The sequence below is a fragment of the Stenella coeruleoalba genome (assembly GCF_951394435.1).
Source record: "Stenella coeruleoalba genome assembly, chromosome: 3".
In the NCBI taxonomy this organism is placed as follows: Eukaryota; Metazoa; Chordata; class Mammalia; order Artiodactyla; family Delphinidae; genus Stenella; species Stenella coeruleoalba.
In genome coordinates, this window is record NC_137148.1 from 125,164,386 (window position 1) to 125,184,436 (window position 20,051).

The 20,051-nt window shown below is 52.0% G+C and overlaps 1 protein-coding gene and 1 long non-coding RNA gene across 3 annotated transcripts in view; both read right to left on the minus strand.

The window, feature by feature from the left end:
• Positions 1-999: 999 nt before the first annotated feature.
• Positions 1,000-5,544, minus strand: IL17B (interleukin 17B). Its single transcript, XM_079915732.1, is given in 4 exon segments — positions 1,000-1,370; positions 2,623-2,912; positions 5,212-5,236; positions 5,238-5,544. Coding segments are annotated over 4 exon segments (687 nt in total). The 5' UTR covers positions 5,378-5,544; the 3' UTR covers positions 1,000-1,138.
• A 1,282-nt stretch (positions 5,545-6,826) lies between these two features.
• The window catches only part of LOC307183359, a 38,058-nt gene continuing 24,833 nt past the window's right edge, over positions 6,827-20,051 (minus strand). For both annotated transcript variants that reach the window (XR_013827452.1, XR_013827453.1), the window contains 4 exons: positions 14,632-14,700; positions 11,966-12,033; positions 11,557-11,791; positions 6,827-7,379 (listed from right to left, as the gene is read on the minus strand). This is a non-coding gene — a long non-coding RNA (uncharacterized lncRNA). The remainder of the gene's footprint in view (positions 7,380-11,556; positions 11,792-11,965; positions 12,034-14,631; positions 14,701-20,051) is intronic.

Here is a 20,051-nt window from a genome sequence, read left to right on the forward strand (position 1 = left end):
CCCTCAGAAAATAGCCGGAGCCCCTCAGCTGTCTTCAGAGAGGGAAGGTATTTTTAGCCCCTAGAACAGCTGACTTAGGATTTGCTGCAGGAGCTAGGAGGGCAGGGGAGGATTGAATTGCAAGGGGCTAATGGGAGAGGGGGTTGGAATTAGCATCCAGGGGTCAGGAGCCAGCAGGGGCTTTAGGGCAAGTCAGTCCACGCTGCCTTTTTGATCAGCAAAGGGTCTTGGTATAAGCCAGGAGTTCTCAAAGCGTGGTCCCCATACCAGCAGCGTCAGCATCACCTGGGAACCACTGCGTTAGAAAGGCGAAGTCTCAGCCCCCCGCCTCCAACCTACTGACTCAGAACCGCTGTGTGTGGGGCCCAGCAATCTGTATTTAAACAAGCCCTTCGGGGGATTCCAGTGCTAGCTATAGTTTGAGAACCACTGATAGAGCAAACCATCTAACCAGATCCCCTTGTGGATAAGGCTGGATGAAAGAATGATCTTCATTAATGTTCTCAACTCTTGAGTGTTTGTTCAAAGCCAGGAGTCTCCAGCCCAGAAAGACATACCCACATGAAAATTTAGGTGCTCACTGGCCCAGGTTAAAAACCCCTGCTCTTTGGCAACCTGAAGGCTCTTCTCTGGATCTAGCTCTGACATGCAGAGAATCTGAGTTGAAAGAGACTATGTACAACATCGACTCTACCCAAAGGAGGAATCCGCTCCACAATACTCTTGAGAGGCTCAGCCTTAGCTGGACCCTTCCAGAGACAGGGAGCTCACTGCTTCTAAAGGGCCTCTTTGCAATGGCCCTTGACTTAACTGGGGAGAATCAACTCTTGTTCATTCCTAGATAGGTTTATACCAACCAAGCTCCAATAACGTGGCTGAAATATAGGCTTATAAACCCAAATTAAAGAAAGTAACTGTCCTAAATGGTAGACATGAAATGCAATATTTTTGTAATAACCCATCTCAGCGCTGGAGAACACTGGGTGATGGAAAAATCCTCCTTCACATTGATCGAAATCTACCTCCCACCCGGTTTTGGCTTCAGAGCCACAAGGAGCAAACCCAAAGTCTTGCTTTCCAAAAGACAGCCTTTACTTTTCATTGCCTTGCTCGGCACGGGGGTGCAGGGAGGGCTGTCTCAGAAGATGCAGGTGCAGCCCACGGCGATGGTCTCCATGACTGCGCGCTGGCGGCAGGGCCCGGTGCGTGGCGGCAGCGGGCAGAGGCGACGACGCACAGGCACCTGGCTGAACACGGGCACGCTCACCATGCTGCGGTCCTCCTGCATGGTGAAGGGGTTCACGCAGCCCAGACATAGGCACCGTGCCTCCGGCAGGTCTGCAGGAATGCGGCTAGGGTCATGGTTGATGCTGCGGGAAGGCAAGAGAGAGCACAAGGCAGAAGGATGGTTGTGGTAAAGACAAATTAGTGCCCACCCCCGATGCCCCTGCCATTCCTAACCCAGGTTTTGATCGCACAGCAAGACCGTGCCGTGCTGGAGGAAAGGCAGTGGGCTTGCGGACCTGCAGCATCAGCATCACCTGGGAGCTTGTTAGAAATGCAGAATCTCTCCCTACCCCAGACCTCCTGAATCAGAACTTGCATACTCTTAAGATCCCCAAGAAAGTCATGGGCACAGTAAAGTAGAAGCCCAGCTTCGGAGGAGCTTTATGGACCCTTCCAGTTGCCACATTCCAGGTATGGGAGCCACTAGCGACATGTGGCTGTTTGAGCTTAAAATAATCAAAATTAGCTGCCCAGTCACACTAGCCACATGCCAAGTGCTTAGTAGTTCCATGAGGCTAGTGGCTACCATATTGGACTTTACACTGTCACAGAAAGCTCTATTGAACATGCTCTTCTAGAGTCTCAGGACATAAGGTGTGTGGCTAAACATCTTTGGCCTGGGTTCATGAGTGAGGACCCTTCAGGGTCAGTCCTTTGCTTCATTATTTATTCTCCACATATACACATGGCCCCTTCTGTGCGCCCAGGGGGTGTGCTGGGAAGTGGAGCTACAACCAAGTTAAGACACCACTCGTGTCCCCTAGGGGCAGCAGGTCTTGATTCCCAAGCCCAGCTGTGTATCCTAACCACGTGGAGATGTAGATAATGCCACTTGCTGGGCCTCATCCCTGGAGATTTTGATTGAATGGGGCATGAGAATCCTTAGATGATTCTGATGCAGGCACTGGGATGGTCCCAGTCTAGCGTGAGAGACAGATGTGCACGCAGCCAACTCAGTACTGCCTGGAAGTGCTGTAACTAGAGGTGTGTACAAGACACTCGGAGCTGGAGGACGTGACATTTGGGGAAGGCCTTGCAGGCCCTTCACTGGAGACTTGGAGAACACAACGGCAGTGCCCTGCATGGATATCTCATTTAATAACAAGCCTATGAAGTAGATATTATTATCACCTCCACTTATAGTTGAGGAATCTGAGGCTCAGAGAGGCTAAGCAACTTGCCCAAAGCCACACAGCCAGTAAAAGGCAGAGCCAGGATGCAAACCCAGGCCTCCAAATCCAAGGTCTTAGCTCCTACAATGACAGGGAGAGTGGGCGAGGCATCCCCTCCAGCCCCCAACACACAGCTTACCCACTGCTGCCCAACCTGGCCTACCTGTAGCCCCAGGGCGACAGGCTCCTCTTGTTGGACAGCCACAGCTGCAGGTTGACCTCACACTTCCTCCTGGCCGGCTCGGAGCTGTTCCTCAGCTGGGCCACCATCTCCCCCAGGTTCCTCTCATATTCCTCCATGCGGGCATATGGCTTTGCCTGGGACACGAGGTCCAGCGGCACCTGGTGAGGCCCAGGGGCCAGGGTCCCAGGCCGCCCTTGCCCCTTCCTCTTGCCTTTGGGGTTCCTGGGCTGGCCCAGCCCCAGGAAGATGGAGATGGTGAGAAGGAATAGCTGAGGAGGAAGGCCACAGGTCAAAGGTGGGAGAGCCAGGTCTCCCTCTGGGCTAAGATTTGGGGCCCAAGGAAGGGGAAAGGAAGAGGCAAGGCCTCTAGCGGGGCCACCCTCACCTGTCATGCCCTGGCCTGGTCCCACCAGCCCACCACATGTGTACAGATGCATGTATGCACCACGCTCATCGCTAAGTCCTGATGCACCTCTTAAGAATCTCCCCAGGGCTTCCCTGGTGGCGCAGTGGATGAGAGTCCGCCTGCCAATGCAGGGGACACGGGTTCATGCCCCGGTCCGGGAAGATCCCACATGCCGCGGAGCGGCTGGGCCCGTGAGCCATGGCGGCTGAGCCTGCGCGTCTGGAGCCTGTGCTCCGCAACGGGAGAGGCCACAACAGTGAGAGGCCCACGTACCGCAAAAAAAAAAAAAAAAAAAAAAATCTCCCCAGCCATCCACTTCACTATCTGTACCACCAGCCTCCCCTTCTTGGACAGCTCAACCAGCCGCCTACCTGGTACCCCACATCCTCCCCTGTCTCCTTCCAATCAATTCTCCACACCCTGGCCAAGGATGGGTGTTTGAAATGCAAACCTATTAACATCACCTGCCCAGGCCAGACCTCTGCTGAGTTCTCCTCCCTCAAATCACTCCTGGCTGCCCCTCACACCCGTGCTTCAGCCTCGGACCTTCTCGCAAACCTTCCTCTCCCCATGCTCCTTTCTGCACAAGGACCTTGCACAGGCTGTTCCCTGCAGAGTCCTGCCTCTCACCCTTCAGGTCTTGGCTCCAGTGCCACTTCCTTAGGGAGGCCTCTGTGGACCTTCTTGGGCTCTCAACACCTGATGCCTCTTGCGTGACTGTAGCCTTACGGTGCATACATGTGATTCTTTCATATGTTGGGCCCACACCAAGCACAGGCTCCATGAGGGCCAGCATCGTATCCGTTCCCACACACTGCCTCGTCCCCTGTGTCTGCACGGTACTGGGCACTTAGGTATTCAGTAAACATTTGCTGAGTGAATGAATGCCTGTCACCATCCCTGCCCATCTGTCGCTTACAGTCTGGCAAGGAAAACAGACGGCGAACAAGAAAACGTGCACCTAAGCCTCGCTAGCAGCAGTGTGTGGATGGGACCACACAGCGTGTGGTTAGAGAAGAGCAGGGCCACCCGCTTAGCCTTGTGGCAGTGGGGTGGACTTGCAAAGACTTTCTGGGGAGGGGGCGTGTCTGGTGAGGTTTGAAGGATAAGACAGAGGCAGATATGGGCAGAGGGAGCCTAAAAATTGTATGGGGTGGGGGAAGGAAAGTGTGAAACGAAGTTTCAGTTGGTTAAGAGCTTTGCTGAAAGGAGGCTGAAAGAAGCGGCTGGGAGGTGCAGCTGGGGAGGTGGGCAGGTCATGGCCAAGGATCCCTGTTGGCCTCCATGACAGCTTTGCTCCCCTCGTCCACACCCGGACCCTCTGCCTGCCTGACCCCTTGCCCACCCTCACCCGACCATCCACATCTGGGAGCATCAGGAAAGCCTCTCACTCACACGGCAGAGGACCTGGGAGCCCAGCAGAACACAGACTCCTCAGGAAGCCGAGAGAGAAGGGCCAGGACTTGGGTGAGGGCCAGGGCTGGTCAGAAGGGAGGACCCTCTAGGGGGAATTTCATCTCCTCGTTGAATCTAGCCAGGCTCCCACCTGCCCTGTATCCCTCACCCTACCACCCACACGGCCCGTGCCAATCTACCCAGCCAGTCTTGACCCTTAGAAACAAGTTCCGGCAGAGCCCTCTCGGCAGAACCATTTCTTGGCACAAAATCCATGACAGATTCAAGTGGCTGAATTCTTCCATTTTGGTCCTAGATTCTGCTGCAGAAAAATGTCTCCCTAACAATAGGCTTTCTCATCGGAGCTTCTCACATGGCGTTCTTAAACTCTGGCTCTCCCTTTATAGATGGGAAACAGAGAAACAGAAGGACTTGCCCAGGGTCACACAGCCTGGATCTCAGGACCCAGAGGCTCTTTGGAAAAACCACGATAACGGAGATGGCCAAGATCTCCCCAGATGCCTTTGGCCTGAAAGGGCTTCAGTGTCATGGGGCTGAGCACAGCTCAGGAGCCGAGCTACTGGCCATGGCTGCAGCCTCTGAGACCCGTCTCTGTTTCCTTCGTGTCCTGGGGGAGAGGACAGAGGGAGAACTCACCTCTGCAGATTCCAAGCCAAACAGAGGCTGCTATTAATCAATAGAGAAGAAGTAACGAAACATTCAGGCCCTAAAAAGGGATGGGGGTGGAGTGGTGAATCGTCACGTACCAGGTTGTGTGGCCAGTCCATCCTGCGAGCCAGGCGATCGGCCTGCAGCTGCCACCCGCCTGGAACCCCAGATGCCTCCGCCAGGAGAATGGCAGCAACAGGACGGCGCGAAGCAATTATAGCTCGTCAGGGGGTTGCCGGGGGAGTGGGTGGGTGGGCTCGTCATCGCCTGGGAGCCTTGGGCCCCCAGCTGGCTGGGCCTGGCGCAGTGGCAGGCGGTGAGGGGCGTGGGGGCAGGCCAGGAGCTGGGACGAGGTGCCCAGGGGCTGTTGACTGAGGGACAATGCCCTGTGTGTCTGATGGGGCTCTGGCGGGTGGTACCTCCGCCTGTGGCCTGCGGCCGGCCGCCCAGCCAGCACCCACAGGGCCGCCTGAGACAATCAGCTTTGTTAGTTTGGGGGATGGCAAGGGGGCAAGGGTGGAGGAGGGACAGGCTGTCCGTTGGTCAGGAGATCAAATGTTCTCAGAGAGAGCTAGCCAGGAGTGGGACACAGGCCCCATCTCCCAGGGAAACAGCCTCAGGCACTCCGGCCTCAGCCAGCCTCAGGTGAGCTCCGTGGCCCCAGTACACTGGTAGTTCACAGGAGGGGAAACTGGGGCCAGGGTGAAGAAAGGACTTGTCTCGGATTATACAATGAGTGAGAGATGACAGAGCTGGGGTTCGTATCTGGTCCCCATGTGGGGCTTTATCCACCACCCCACTCTGTTTTTCTTGGCATATTTTCTGCACAATTCTGGCCTGCTATGAACATGTTTCTGAATCTGTGTGCTCTCACGCAGGCCAAGTCACGGGTTCGTGAGGACTTCACGGCCGGTTGTCCTGGCCTTCCGGATGCAACGCCGCCCCTCGTGTAGAGAAGGTCTCCACTCCAAGGGCCTGCCCCTGTGTGGCTGCTTGTGACTTCCATTCTCTCTCAGCCTCAGTTTCCTTCTCTGTAAAATGGGAGTCGTACCCAGGAATCGACAGTGGCCTGGCCCATCTCTCCCTGAAATCTTTCTGAGTCTCAGTGCCCCCATCTCTAGGATGGGGATGTCATAGTAGCCACCTCTCGGGGCTGCCACGAGGAGTAAGGGAAAGAACCCATGTTAAACAACTGGCACAGTGCCACGTAGTATGTGCTCAATAAACACAGCTGTTTATTATGAATGTTATCATTATAAAATAATTGTATAATTGTTACTGGGAACGTTAGCATCAGAGCAAAGCACGATTCTCATTGCTCAGCCAACTCTCCTTTCTATCCCCTCGGGCCCACCCTCATGGCTGAGAGACTTCTGGGCTTCACAGGCTCTGGCCACAATTTCATGAGCTCAGGTGACCCCAGGGTCTACACATCCTGGAATCATGGGCTGAACGGACCAGCGCTGCTGGTCTGGATCTCTCCCCTTGAGTGAGCAGCCCAGCTGAATGTGAGCGAGCAAGTCCCCCCCCCCCCCCCGCCCCGCCGGCATCCGGGGGATGGAGGAGGGGGTGGAAGGGGGTGTGAAGAGGACAGGGGAGGGACACCGTGAACAGGCATCCAGGACTGCACCGTCCTACTCAGGGCCACTCTTGGCCATTTACAGGAATCACCAAGGGAAGAACGCAGGGTGCAAGGCGCTCCTGAATGTCACAAGATTAATCTGTCCGGGGCAGGTTTCCACAGCATAACTGAGAAGCTGGCTGAGGCTCGAGCTCATGAGAGATACCACCATATTTGGTCAAATACTAGACAGGGCTCTATTCTACCACTGGAAACTCCAGAGGGAGGGGGACTCTGAAAATACTTCCTCAAGTAACAAGGCCCCCAGTCCCACCCCAGGCTGTCCCAGCCCCCCCACCACTGTCCTTTGAACAAGTGAAACAGCCAGCACGAGGGGGCGAAGGATGGGGGCAACCTGGCTGTAACCTGTGCAGCCTCCTTGCTGTCCCTCTGCTGCTGCTGCCGTTGGGGTCCAACAGACACGCAGCTGGGGGGGACACATCCCTGCATCCACAGAACGGTGGAGAAATTAAAAGATGGGGATTGGGCTGCTAGGGGGTTCCTCTGCTTCTCAGGACCCCTGAAAGCATCACACTCTCCTTACCTGCTGGCGACACACACTGCTGGCTTCCGTCTCCCGAAGACAGGACTTGGCCGCCTCAGCTTCCAACTTCACGTAGATTCCAGGGTGCTGGGCCCAGAGTTCTGATGGGGCGGGCCCAGGAATTTGCACCTTAACAAGGCCCCAGTCTGGGAGCTATAGGGGTCCTCACCCATCCCCTAGCTCATTCCCTGCCCCACCGCCATTCTACCACAAGGAGACCAAGGCCCAGGGAGGGATGGGTCTTACCCAAGCTCACACAGCATGTGGGTGCAAGGCGGGGTAAGGCTGGTCTGAGCACAATTCAGTCTTCTAATTCTTACTAGTTTTCTCCAAACTTTATACATACAGCTCTGGGCTGGGCTAGGCCTCTTGGCTGCTTATGTGGGAACCTAGGAGCCAGGCCAGTCCCTCTGGGAGTCCCAGAGCTCCCTCAATGTGGAGGGGGATCTGTGTGTACCCAAGCAGGTACAGTGGGGAGTCAAGGATGGGCCCAGGGACCATCACTGGGTTTCCCATTCCTGGGCCATCTCAGGCCAGGAAGGAGGCCCATTCTTCCAGCCTTGGTTTATAGAAACCACTGAGAGGTCATCAGCCCTGAAGGATATCCTGAGGGTGAACCCTGGCCAACCACGTAGAGACCCTACCCCTCAGGTCAGAGCCAGGCCTGAGGGAGGCACGGGCACTTGGGCTTCAGGGGTCTCTGCCCCACAGCAGAGTTGGGGTCCTTAGGTCTTTTCTCACAGAAGGTGGTCAACACAGGGGAATGAGGAAAGGGGTGGATGGGCTGGAGGGTGAGTGTCAGGGAATGGTCGTACTCAGAGCCACCAGGTCCGTGAGCTGCCGCCCAGCTAGGAGCAGTTCTGTACTCACCACCAGGTGGCGCCACCAGAAAGCCAGACACCTCCAAGGAGCAGGCAAACCCTGGCAGAACTTCCGTGCCAGCCACCCCTTTTCCCTAGAATGGACCCTGGGCTGAAATCGAGGGAACCAGGTAAGTAAAAGTCCTTTGCCTGCCCCCGGCTGCCCAAGTAACCCTACTGTTGATGAGGACCAGTGTCCGGGACACCTTCCACATCAGATCAGGAACAGCACAACCAGCCAAGAGTGAGGGGGCAGAGGTGGGGAGGGTTGGGGGCTTCTGTCTGCTGTGTCAGTGATTCCCTTCACTTGGAGCACCTACCACGTGCTAGGCCCTAAGCATCTGGCACCTGGACACCGTAATTTTCAGAAAGAAACAATTAGCAATAATAGCTGCTGTACAATTCTACTTACTGACCACCAGGCACTGTGCTAAGTCCTTCATGTGCATTGTTTTATTAAATCCTTCCAACCACCTTGTGGTGAGGTCCTAATTTTATCCCGAATCTATGGATGGGGAAACTGAGGCTCAGAGAGCCCAAAGTCACAGAGCATTCAAAGCAAGTTTGTCTGATTCCTGCACGTGCTGTTCCCTGCTGTGCGGGAAGGAGAGGAGCATCCCAGCCAGGAAGGAGGCAGGAATGTCCAGGAAGGAGGCAGCTGATCATCAAGGAGGATCTGTGCTTGCCTCAACCTCACCCTGACATCTTCAAACCAGATCCTGCATGTCAGGGAGGTCACTGAGCCCAAGCCCAAACTAGAGTCCTCCAAGAGGATCTGAGAGCTCCCAGGGTGTGGGCATGGCACCCAGCAATGTTCCTGGCACACAGTAGGCATTCACTAAATACTTGATGCATTGAATCAAAACAGCCGTATGTATGTGATACAGGGTGATAATGCTGGGATGGAGCATGGGAGCCCAGAGCAGCGGGGACCTGGAGGAGGAGGTGCAGCTCAGGAGGTAAGAGTTCAGACTCCAGAGGTTGACAGACCTGAGTTTTAATCCTGCCTCTGCCAATTCAGAGCTGTGTGACCTTGGGAAAGTCACTTGACTTCTCTGAGCCTTAGTTTCTTCTGCACAGTGGAGATAATGGTAACTTGGCTCTCAGTGGATGGTCGTTGGGACCAAAGACAATGCATGTTAAAGCACTTAGCAGAGCGCTTGACAAAAGTAAGCCCTCAATTAGTGGCAGCTGCAATTGTTACTGTGAGTATTAAAAATAACTTTTGAGTTGGGCCTTCGAAAGGATGCTTCTAGAGTGTTCCTAGGTAGGAGGTGGGGAAAAGGATAGAACCAGCAGAAGAACGTAGAGGTCCCTGTTCCCAGTGGGCCCACCCTGGAGCCTCGGCTGGGCCAAGAAGGCCTGCGGGATTCGGTGTAGAGATTTGCCCAAGTGGACCCAGTAAGGTCGGGGAGGCAGGAGGAGACTAGCAGGCGCCTCTACTGCTATATGGAGGGGGGCTGTGGCCAGGAGGGCGCATCCTCCACTGGAGGTCTTGGCTCTCCTGCCGCACTGCCCACCCCACCCCACCCCCACCCCCTTGGGGTAGGAGTCCTTCTCCCAGGCCCATATTTGCACAAATGCCTCCCTCACTGCTCACTCCAGAGCCCCAGCCAAGAGGCACTATTTTAAGCTCCCTGGATGGGAACGCTGTTGGTGGGAACAGACCCAGCCAGAGAGCTCCCAGTTCTCAAAAAGGGCAAGGCCTGGGTGAATGGGCGGCCACTGGATGTGCAGAGGGTCCGCCGCATCCACATGACCCTCTGCCCAGGCCAGGCGCCAACACCTCCTCCCCCAGGGGAGCAGTCAAGGAAATGCGAGTTGAGGAGGACTGCAATGGGTGGGCTTGTGCTCTGGGGCTGGGTGTCCGAGGCCTCCCTGCCACCCAGCATCCAGCCTCGAGAACACCAAGTTTGTGTCTCTGGGTCGCGGATTGACGCTGGGGAATATCTTGTGTAGGAACCTCTTCTAAAGCATCTTTGCTAGACACGTCCAGTGTAGGGAGATCATTCATCTCTGAGGATGCACATCCCGCTTTTTAAAGCTCTCGATGTTGAACATAATAATAATAATGATACAAGTTTTCTCTTTCGTTATGCTACAGTGCCCTCCTATCATGCACTATGGTGTAGAGGGAGACTGCAGACTTCAGAAGTGATGCTTGGACACGTGCTCTGCCCCTTCTAATGTGGCCACATCCATTCTTCCTAACTTCAATGAGCCTCAGTTTCCTCCTAGGGTTGTTAAAGTGGCCTTATCATAAAAATTATGATTTTCCTGGCATACAAAGGGTACTTAAGATTTGGCCAGTTTGGGCTGCTTTTATTGTAATGTGGTTGGTTTGTGTGTGACTGTGTTTGTTGTACGGTGTTTTTGTGTTACGTGTGCTATTTTTGCTTTTGGATTGTGAAAAACCAGTATAGGCTAATATATAAAGCACACACTCTGAACTAAAGCAACTGAACCCCAGCCCCTCCACAAAACTGCTGGGTCACCTTGGGCAGGTGGCCTAACTTTTCTGAGCCTATGTGTCCTCCTCGAGAGGAAGGAGAATTTAATGGGATAATGTACATAAAGCACCTGGCACAGTGTGGGCTCAGGGAATGGCCCTGCTATTATCTCATTGTACACATTATTCTTAGCTGTGCTCAATCAGCTCACACTGAACAATTCTAGAACAACTTTTTTCGAACACTTTCCAGCTGCCAGAGTGCCAGTAATAGAATGGACTGCCCTGAGCTCCCCATTAGCCAAGGTGTTTTAGCAGAGGCCAGAAGACCAGCTGTGAGGGAGATGCAAAAAGAAGAGAGAGTTGAGCTTGGCGAGCTTCGAAAGTTCCCTTCCAGCCCTGAGAGGTCGAATCTTACGTCCAAGGCCTCAGGCCCCATGTGGGGCTGTCCTGCCTGCCTCTACTTGCCCAGACCTAGACAGGAAGGAGCCCAAGGGGGCCCGTGAGGGATGTGGAATAAACAGCCTGTCCCCAGGGCAGATGGAGGCGCCGGGCCCCCTGCCCACCAACACATCCTCCCCTCAGTCCCGGGGGATGTTTATACTCTGGTCAGAGTTTACAGGACGTCTGAACTTACAAGATCCAGAGTTCTGATCTTCCCCCACAAGCTGTCAGCCCCTCCTCTTGCTGGGTGGGTCTGCATATATTTTGGGTGGGAAGCCCCGTCCTCCAGCGGAAGCAGGAAAAGGGTACAACATGAGAAATGTTCTCTTCAGACCCCCAGAGCCCAGACCCCGGAGGAAGAAGAGCTTGTGCTGTGGAGGATGAGGGGAAAAGGGGGTGGTGTCTCCTGGCTGTTTATGGGAGAGGAGTCCTGGGAGGGGGGACACTTCCCCTGCAGCTTGGGTTCAAAGGCCTGCTCCCCCAACACAGCTAATAACGGATGGTACTTACCAAAGGCTGACTTACCTATTGGCTTCAGCTATTGGCTCAGATAGCGCTGTTTTTATTGTGCTGTTGGTGTATATCTGCGTGACTGCGAATTTGCGGCTACGGTCTTGCACATGCATGTTTTGTTTTACTGTTTTTTTTTGGAAGAGTCACCAGGTGGAAGCTTCTTGCAGGCAGCGGACATGCCTTATTCACACGTGCTTCTCAGCGCCTGGCTCAGGAGCCTGGGCCCCCACTGCGACCAGAGCAGGACCTGCAGAGAGAACAGAGAAACCCTGAGGCTACTCACTACCCACCACTTGGGGGACAGGCAGCGACTCCAAGACGCATCACCTCACATGTCAGCAAGGAGCCCTTATGGCCACAGCCAAGGCCTCCATCCCCACCCTGCCTCCCCCACTGGAAAACAGCCTCTTTAAAAACTTACAGGCTCTTAGAGCTGCAGTGAACCTCAACCCAGGCCTCCCTGCAGAAGCTTGTCTCTGTGGCCTGAACCTGTTGGGAGACAATATTGAGAAGCTGCCCCAGGTGGTGGTTTAAATATCTTGTCTGAGAGGCTCGGTAAGTTTCTAGGAGCTGTGGCCTTCAAGGTAGGGGCAATGAAGAGCCTTGGGAGGTCTCGAAAAGGGTTTATTCCCTTCATTTATCAAATATAGGGACTTCCCTGGTGGTCCAGTGGTTACAAAGCCACCTACCAATGCAGGGGACATGGGTTCAATCCCTGGTCGGGGAACTAAGATCCCACATGCCACAGAGCAACTAAGCCCGTGCGCCACAACTACTGAGCCTGCACTCTAGAGCCCGCGAGCCACAACTACTGAAGCCTGTACGCCCTAGAGCCTGCATGCTGTAACTACTGAGCCCACGCGCCACAACTACTGAAGCCCGTGTGCTTAGGGCCCGTGCTCCGCAACAGGAGGAGCCACCGCGATGAGAAGCACGCACACCGCAACCAAGAGTAGCCCCCGCTCACCGCAACTAGAGAAAGTCCATGTGCAGCAACGAAGACCCAATGCAGCCAAAAAGATTAATTTTTTTAAAAAAGTGTTTTTTTAATTAAAAAAAACAAAACAGTTTCTGAGCTCATGTTCTTACAGAGGATGGTGGAGGTAACAGTACCAACATTTTAGGACCAGCCTGTGACTTAGGGCTGTTGCTGGGCCCCTCTCCTCTCAGTCCCCTGTACCCCCTGTATCCGTGGGAACTCCCTCATTTCCTGGGAAGCCCATGACCTCAGCCCTCGGGGCATGTGGAGGAAGGTACAATGTCTCCAGAATGTGAAATCTTGCCAAATTTCCATTGGAAGGTCGGTTCTCATAAATATTGTATATTTGTGGAGAAGGAGGAAGAAGTGGCTAGCATGGAATCTGACCATTTCCAAAGTCTGGTTCCCAACAAAGAAGCCTCGATCATTGTTCTACTGTTAGAAGACAGAGTCAAGGTTTCTGGCCCTGGGAGACAGAGGTGGTCCAGCCCTAGGACCCAGGCAGATGCTGCAAGTAGTTGCCTAGTGTTAACAGTGATATCCCTCTTACACTCATAGCACTCTACAGTTTACAAAGCACATTTATATCCGTGACTTTATTTACTCCTGGCATCAATCCCATGTGAATATCAGATTTTCACAGAAGACAAAATTGAGGCTCAGGGAAGGGAAATAACCTGCCCATATTCATATAGTGAGGAAAAGGGGGCAGAGCTTGAGATGAAAGGCTGGGCCTCTGAGACCACTCTTGACCCCAACCCCACCCTAACTTTTTTCCCAGTTAGGGAATGAGCATTGGAAGTAGGCCGTGGTTAGAAGTGGGCACCCTGTCATTAGGCAGTGGACACAGAGCCAAAGGCCAACCAAATCATTTCTGATATGGCCTGGCTGTGCTCTACGGACAAACTTACATTAGAGGGAAATGTGTCTGGCGAGAGGGCTCAGTGCGCAAGGGATATGTTTTCTGAGTCAGCTCTGGAGAAAGTTCAAGGGTCGGGGTGACCCCAATCTCCCTCTCCACCAGCAGTGTGCTCTTGGAAAAAACTGGAACTGTTTGGCTCTTCAATCAAGCAATCACATAGCTATGTCCATAATTTTTTGTCTTCCATATTGGGATTCCTTTGCATTCTACCTCATTATCTCAACCACAGAGCCAGCTCTGACTCTGTCATTCCAGAATCACTTACAAATCTTGTTTTTTAGACCAATTCTCAGAATCACAGGCTCAGTGGGACCCTACAGATCATTTTGCTGGCGTCTCAGTGATAGCCCTATCACATGCTCCCAAGGTTCTTATTAGTCTCTACTTGTTTTAAATGTCTACCTCCCTGCTCCTTCCATCTGCTGACGACAAATTTCCTTTTGAGAATATAAAGAACAAAGCTTCTCCCTTTGCCTATGACAAGTAGTATCAGTCAGGATGGGCCAAGTTGTGCTGCATTAACAAACAATCCTCTTGGCGGCTTAGGCCAGCAAAGGCGTCTTTCTCACCTATATTACAAGTCCTGTGTAGGCCGCTATGCTCATCAGAATCACTCAACGACACAGAATGACAGAAGCTTTATCACGATACTTTCTTCCACAAGCACCATAATGGAATCAGAGGTATGTAGGCAGTGGATTTACAGCAGTCAATCATGGGTTCTGGAGTCTTAGCTCCAACCACTTATTTCCTTCAGGCAAATTCTTTCATCTAAAAAGATTGTCAGTTTTTTTATCTATAAAGTGAAGATCATGACAAAGTACCTACCTCACAGATTTTCTGTGAGGTTAACCAAAAGGATGAATGTAAACCCTTAGCCCAGAGTCTGGTTCATAGAAAGAATTCAATAAATGTCAGTTATTATGTATAATGTTAACATAGTATTATGTTAACTTAATAATGCCTACCATCTCCAGACAGAACAGTGCTCCTTTCCACTGTTCCTCATGTTGACCAGTTTGAATTCCTTCGAAGAGTTCTTTTTTTTTCTGCAAGTCATTTTCACATTATTTTTATGCATTTTATCTCATGAGAGAGGCCCTAAGCGTTCAGAGCTGAGGCACAAAAGGATACATCCATGTGTCTTGCCAACCCCAAGCAATTTATCCAGTTCAAGATACATTACCAAGTCCTTCTGAGGAGTCCAGGGAAGGGAGGTCAAATCTGGAGAAGAATCCTGGCTTGAGATACAACCCTATGGTAGAGAGACACAGAAATCAAACTGTAGAATGTCAGAGTTGGAAGAGACATTTAGAACAAGCAAGTCTCATCATGTCGTCTCTTTTACAGATGGGGAAACACAAGTCCAGAGAGGGAAAGGGACTGCTACAATGTCACACAGCAATTCAGTGTCAGAGCTGGGGCCAGAGCCCACTTCCTTTAATCCCAGTCTTGGGGCTTTCTGCACATCACGTAAGGAGATAACATTCTCTACCACTGGGTGAGGAGGGGGCAGATCTCTCAGAATTATGGCTTGTCCTCATTTCACAGAGTTGTACTCCGACAGAGTTGTAAAGTTAAGAACTTTATAAACATTACCTTATTAAGGCTTCTTGGAAACCCAAAGTCACAGCTCCTCTGGGTCATGGGACATGCGTTGAGCATCCAGTGAACAAACAAAGGGTAATGTTACATTTTTCACTTCGTTTAGGAAACCTGGCTTCTAATTATAGGATTTGTTTAACAGTGCCGGGGTGGTTTACGAAGGCCTGGAGTCAGCCTGCAGTCCTCAGGGCTGCTGAGGAGTGTCAGATGGGCAGACACGGATGGGGTGGGGGTGGGTAGCAGGGAGGGGACCTCAGCAGCAAAGGGGAGAGAGGGATGAGCAAAGTCAACTTAAGCTGAGGCCTGGAGGGGGCTATTAATTTTCCCTAATCCCATCAACCAGGTTGCTCCCATTTGGAAATTATCTCCAATAACCCCACCCTGTTACCATAACGTTTCATATCTGGGCAGTGCATCAATTTGCTCTGTGGCAAGCAGGTGAGACAAGGACCACATAACTCTTGGGTTCTATGAACAACTGAGCCCCCTGCAATAGCAGTCAGGATTAGTGTCCCCCTCCCTGGGGAAAAATGGAATAGGAGCTGGCTTGATCTCCATGGTTATTTAAATAAATACATTTTAAGTAAGGTATTTTTTAAAATAAATCTTTATAAATTTTGTAAAGTACTATAATACGAATGTATTAGATGCCCTTAACACAAATAAAAAATAGAAATTAGAAGTAAAAATAGAAGTCTGTAATATTATATACAATAACTGTATATATAACTATAGTATAGACTATAACTCAGCCCCTTTAGTTAAGCTCATTACCTCAATGTAAATCAGGAAAAAATCAAAACCAGAAAACTACAATGAAGTAAGGCAAAATCACTCAAATTCCCACATTCTTGCAAACGGCTAACAGTGCATTTTCACGCACATGTGCAACCACACGCACACTCACACATGTTACAGGGTGTTCGTTGGCACCATTCAGGGTGCGATTACTGCAGCTCAATTGGTCCTCAGACTTCAAATGTTCAAGGCCCATATGCCTGTAAGGGCAGGAAGTCAGACCTGCAATGTAGCCACTCTCCCCAAGGTTCTTACCATCTTCCTCTTATGCACCCAGGGGTCCCCCTAGTCCTAACAGGTGTCTTGGGGGTGGGGTCAGTGTTGAGTCCCATCTGGTGCTATATCAGTGTGCTGACAATGATAGAAGGATATGAACGTCCAAGCAGAAGCTGGTCTTGGTGAGTCATATCCCAAACTGTGGGTCATGTTCACAACTCCCAAAGGGGCCACAGAGGTGAAAGCTAATATTCTCCCTAGACCAGGGAAGGGCTCCAAGCTAACCGCCCAGGGCCCTTCAACAAGGGCGAACCTGTCCCACTTCCTATCAGCATTTGTATACCAGGGAGTCACAGAATTTTTGAGGGCTGTGCCACACCATTGTCCCTCCCCTACAACCACTTTTCCCTGGCAATCAGCACAAAAGGTTTGTTACATCCCTCTCCCTGCCTTTCCCAGAAATACTCCCTTCAGGCAGTTCATAATGACCTTCTGTCCTGATCTGTCCGTGCAGTGGACTAAAGGACAGACAAAACACAAACTTAACCTCCAGCAGGGCACCTTACTACATCCACAATTACCCCTACACACAGACACATCATTTATTTTGTTATGGTAAAAATATGCATAACATAAAACCGAACATTTTAACTATTTTTTTAATTAATTAATTTATTTGTTTTTATTTTTGGCTGCGTTGGGTCTTCATTGCTGTGCGCGGGCTTTCTCTAGCTGCGGTGAGCGGGGGTTACTCTTCGTTGCGGCGTGCGGGCTTCTCGTTGCGCTGGCTTCTCTTGTTGCGGAACACGGGCTCTAGGCACGCAGGCTTCAGTAGCTGTGGCACATGGGCTCAGTAGTTGTGGCACACAGGCTTAGCTGCTCCGCGGCATGTGGGATCTACCCAGGCCAGGGCTCAAACCCGTGCCCCTTGCGTTGGCAGGCAGATTCTTAACCACTGTGCCACCAGGGAAGCCCCCATTTTAACTATTTTCAAGGGTACAATTAAGCTTTGAAAAATTGATTTGATGACAATTATAAGTACTTCTTCACTAATTGTCTCTTACTTACCTCTCAGAATCAAACTCTGTCAATGAAACAAAAACGTCTTATGCTCATCAAAGAAAACACATGGAGCTTGATTTTGTTTTTAATTCTTTTTTAAAAAGTAATTTTATTTATTTTTATTTTTGGCTGCGTTGGGTCTTCGTTGCTGTGCGCGGGCTTTCTCTGGTTGTGGCAAACGGGGGGCTACTCTTCATTGTGGTGTGCGGGCTTCTTATTGCAGTGGCTTCTCTTGTTGCAGAACATGGGCTCTAGATGCCCGGGCTTCAGTAGTTGTGGCACGCGGGCTCAGTAGTTGTGGCTCGCGGGCTCTAGAGCACAGTCTCAGTAGTTGTGGTGCACGGGCTTAGTTGCTCCGTGGCATGTGGGATCTTCCCGGACCAGGGCTCGAACCCGTGTCCCCTGCATTGGCAGGCGGATTCTTAACCACTGCGCCGCCAGGGAAACCCTGGAGCTTGATTTTTTAACAGCACTTTTCAAATCATATGTTCCGAATGATCACCTCTGAGCTGTGCCTTTCGGGTCGAATTAGCACGAAGTCAGGGCTGGGGGTTAGGGACAGGTTGGAGGTGAGAACATGAAGTGTGAGATAAAGCTCATAGGACCTCAGGGCTGGAAGGGACTTGCCAAGTTGTCATCAGCCTGTTTGCATTCCTCTAGCATCACAGAACTCATCACTTTACCAAGACAGCCCATTAGCCCATCTCATCCTTGAGTTAATCCACTGACTCAAAAAAGTCCTTCCTGCATAGCTCTAAACGCCACCTTCCTGAAGGTTCTAACCGTATCAGCTCAACCTCTTCATCGATCACCTGTAGAGGTGGAGCAGCTCTGCCCGGCCCCCTGAGTCTCCTGGTCTTCAGGACCCTCACCCTCCTGCTAGGGATTCCCTTGTCCCTGACTGCACACACCCTCTGAGGACACAGAACTCATCAAACACACTCTCATACCCAGCCCTTAACAAGAAGCTCCCCTCACCTCCTAAGATGTCTTATTCACACATACAAAGCCAGAGTCTCACTGACCTGTTTCCTCTGGGAGCAGAGGGATTTCACGGCTGCCTTGCCACAGTGTGGAAAGAAAAGCCACTTCACACAATGGTTAATAGACGTAAAGCACTAGTAACTCCCAGGAGAGGGCACGGGAGGAAAGAGAAATGGCTTCAAAAATGTTTGAGACAGATATATGGACACTGAGTCACATATGGCTGCCGTTTAGTCAGCCTTCTGAGACATTTTGGTGCCAGGACACCTCCCCTCCCAGGACCTGCCTGCAGGTTGCTTCTGTTCCTTGTTCTCGCCTCTGGTAACAGACCTTACGATAACGGAGACTGTTGGCTCACAGGGGTGGCCAACTCATGCTTGGCCAGGCACAGAGTTCTTGGGTGTTGAAATGGTGGGCCTTTCCATAACTCATACTGGTCACTTTTCTGTTTTCTTTTCTGTCTTGATGTAATATCTCTGATGCTACAGTAGCACAAGTAATAGAAGCATAACAAGTTTCACAGCCTCCAAAGTGGACTTTCCATAATTTCGATGGTTCCGTTGGGCTGGCTTTATCTTCACCCTGGGATCTGCTGGTGGTGCTTTGGAGTGTCAAACCAGAACACTGAACAGGAGCGGGGAGCGGGGGTTACAAGCCTTCCCTACCATGATCTTACAACCCAGGGGTGCGCTTGTGAATGGTATCCATCTTCTAGGTTCAGGAGGGAAGGGGATGACATGAATGGCAAGCCTGCTGTGTGCCAGGTGTGATGTCATAACCCTTAAAATAAATACCTGGCATTTACTGAGCACTTACTCTGGAGCTGCACAGGGCTAACTGCTTCGTAAGCATGGTCTCGCTTCGTCTTCACAGCAATCCTGGGAGGTGGGGGCTCTTTCTGGCCCCATTTTACAGAGGAGGAAAGTGAGGTTCACAGATGTTAAATACAGTTCCCATCCCCACTCCCCGTGGGAAGCAGCAGAGGCAGTACTGAGCACAATCTGGCTCCATATTTGACCCATCCCCTAGGACTGCAGGGGCAACACCAAAAGGCAGGACCTATGTTTCCCATTTCACAGAGGAGTAAAGTGAGGCTCAGAGCAGCAGTTGAAGAACTGTGCCCAGACCTCACAGCTAAGAAACAGCAAAGGCAGGAACAAACACACAGGCCTCCCGACAAGGGAATTCTTTCCTCAGAAGGAACAAAGTCAGGGTGAAGCTCCTCCTACTAGACTGGGAGCCTCTTAAGGTCAGGGACGGTGTAGGGTTCAGCACCCCACACCCCTGGAGCTGCCCCGTACAGGATGGTCTGAGGCCGTGTGCTGGAGGGAATCCTGCGCTGAGGGAGGGGAGAGAGAGGGAAGCAGTCCCATGTGGACCAGAGGTCCAGGGGACTGTGGATGAGAACGTGAATGAAGGTAGCTGGGGTCCAGCCAGCCTGGCCACAGAAGGGAAGCTCTGAGCAACAAGGCCACTGGGAGGAGCCCTCCTCCAGCCTCAGCGGCCACTCCTATGCCCACAGCCGCCGTCCACAGACATCTTCCCGGCTATCCCTCACAGGCACTGCAGGAGGCCTGGGGACTCATACCCTCCCCAGGGGGAGTTGTGCTCTCCACAATGAGCTAGACAACAAGCAAGTACATCAGTAGATATGTAAAATATAGGCACAGTCCTGGAGGGCAACAAGCAGGGACAGCAATAGAGAATAATGTGGCGGCCAAGTAAGCGTCTCCCAGAGGTGACTTTTCTTTATTTTTTTTTGAGGTACGCGGGCCTCTCACTGTTGTGGCCTTTCCCGTTGCGGAGCACAGGCTCTGGATGCCCAGGCTCAGCGGCAATGGCTCACGGGCCCAGCCGCTTCGCGGATGTGGGATCTTCCCGGACCGGGGCACGAACCCGTGTCCCCTGCATCGGCAGGCGGACTCTCAACCACTGTGCCAC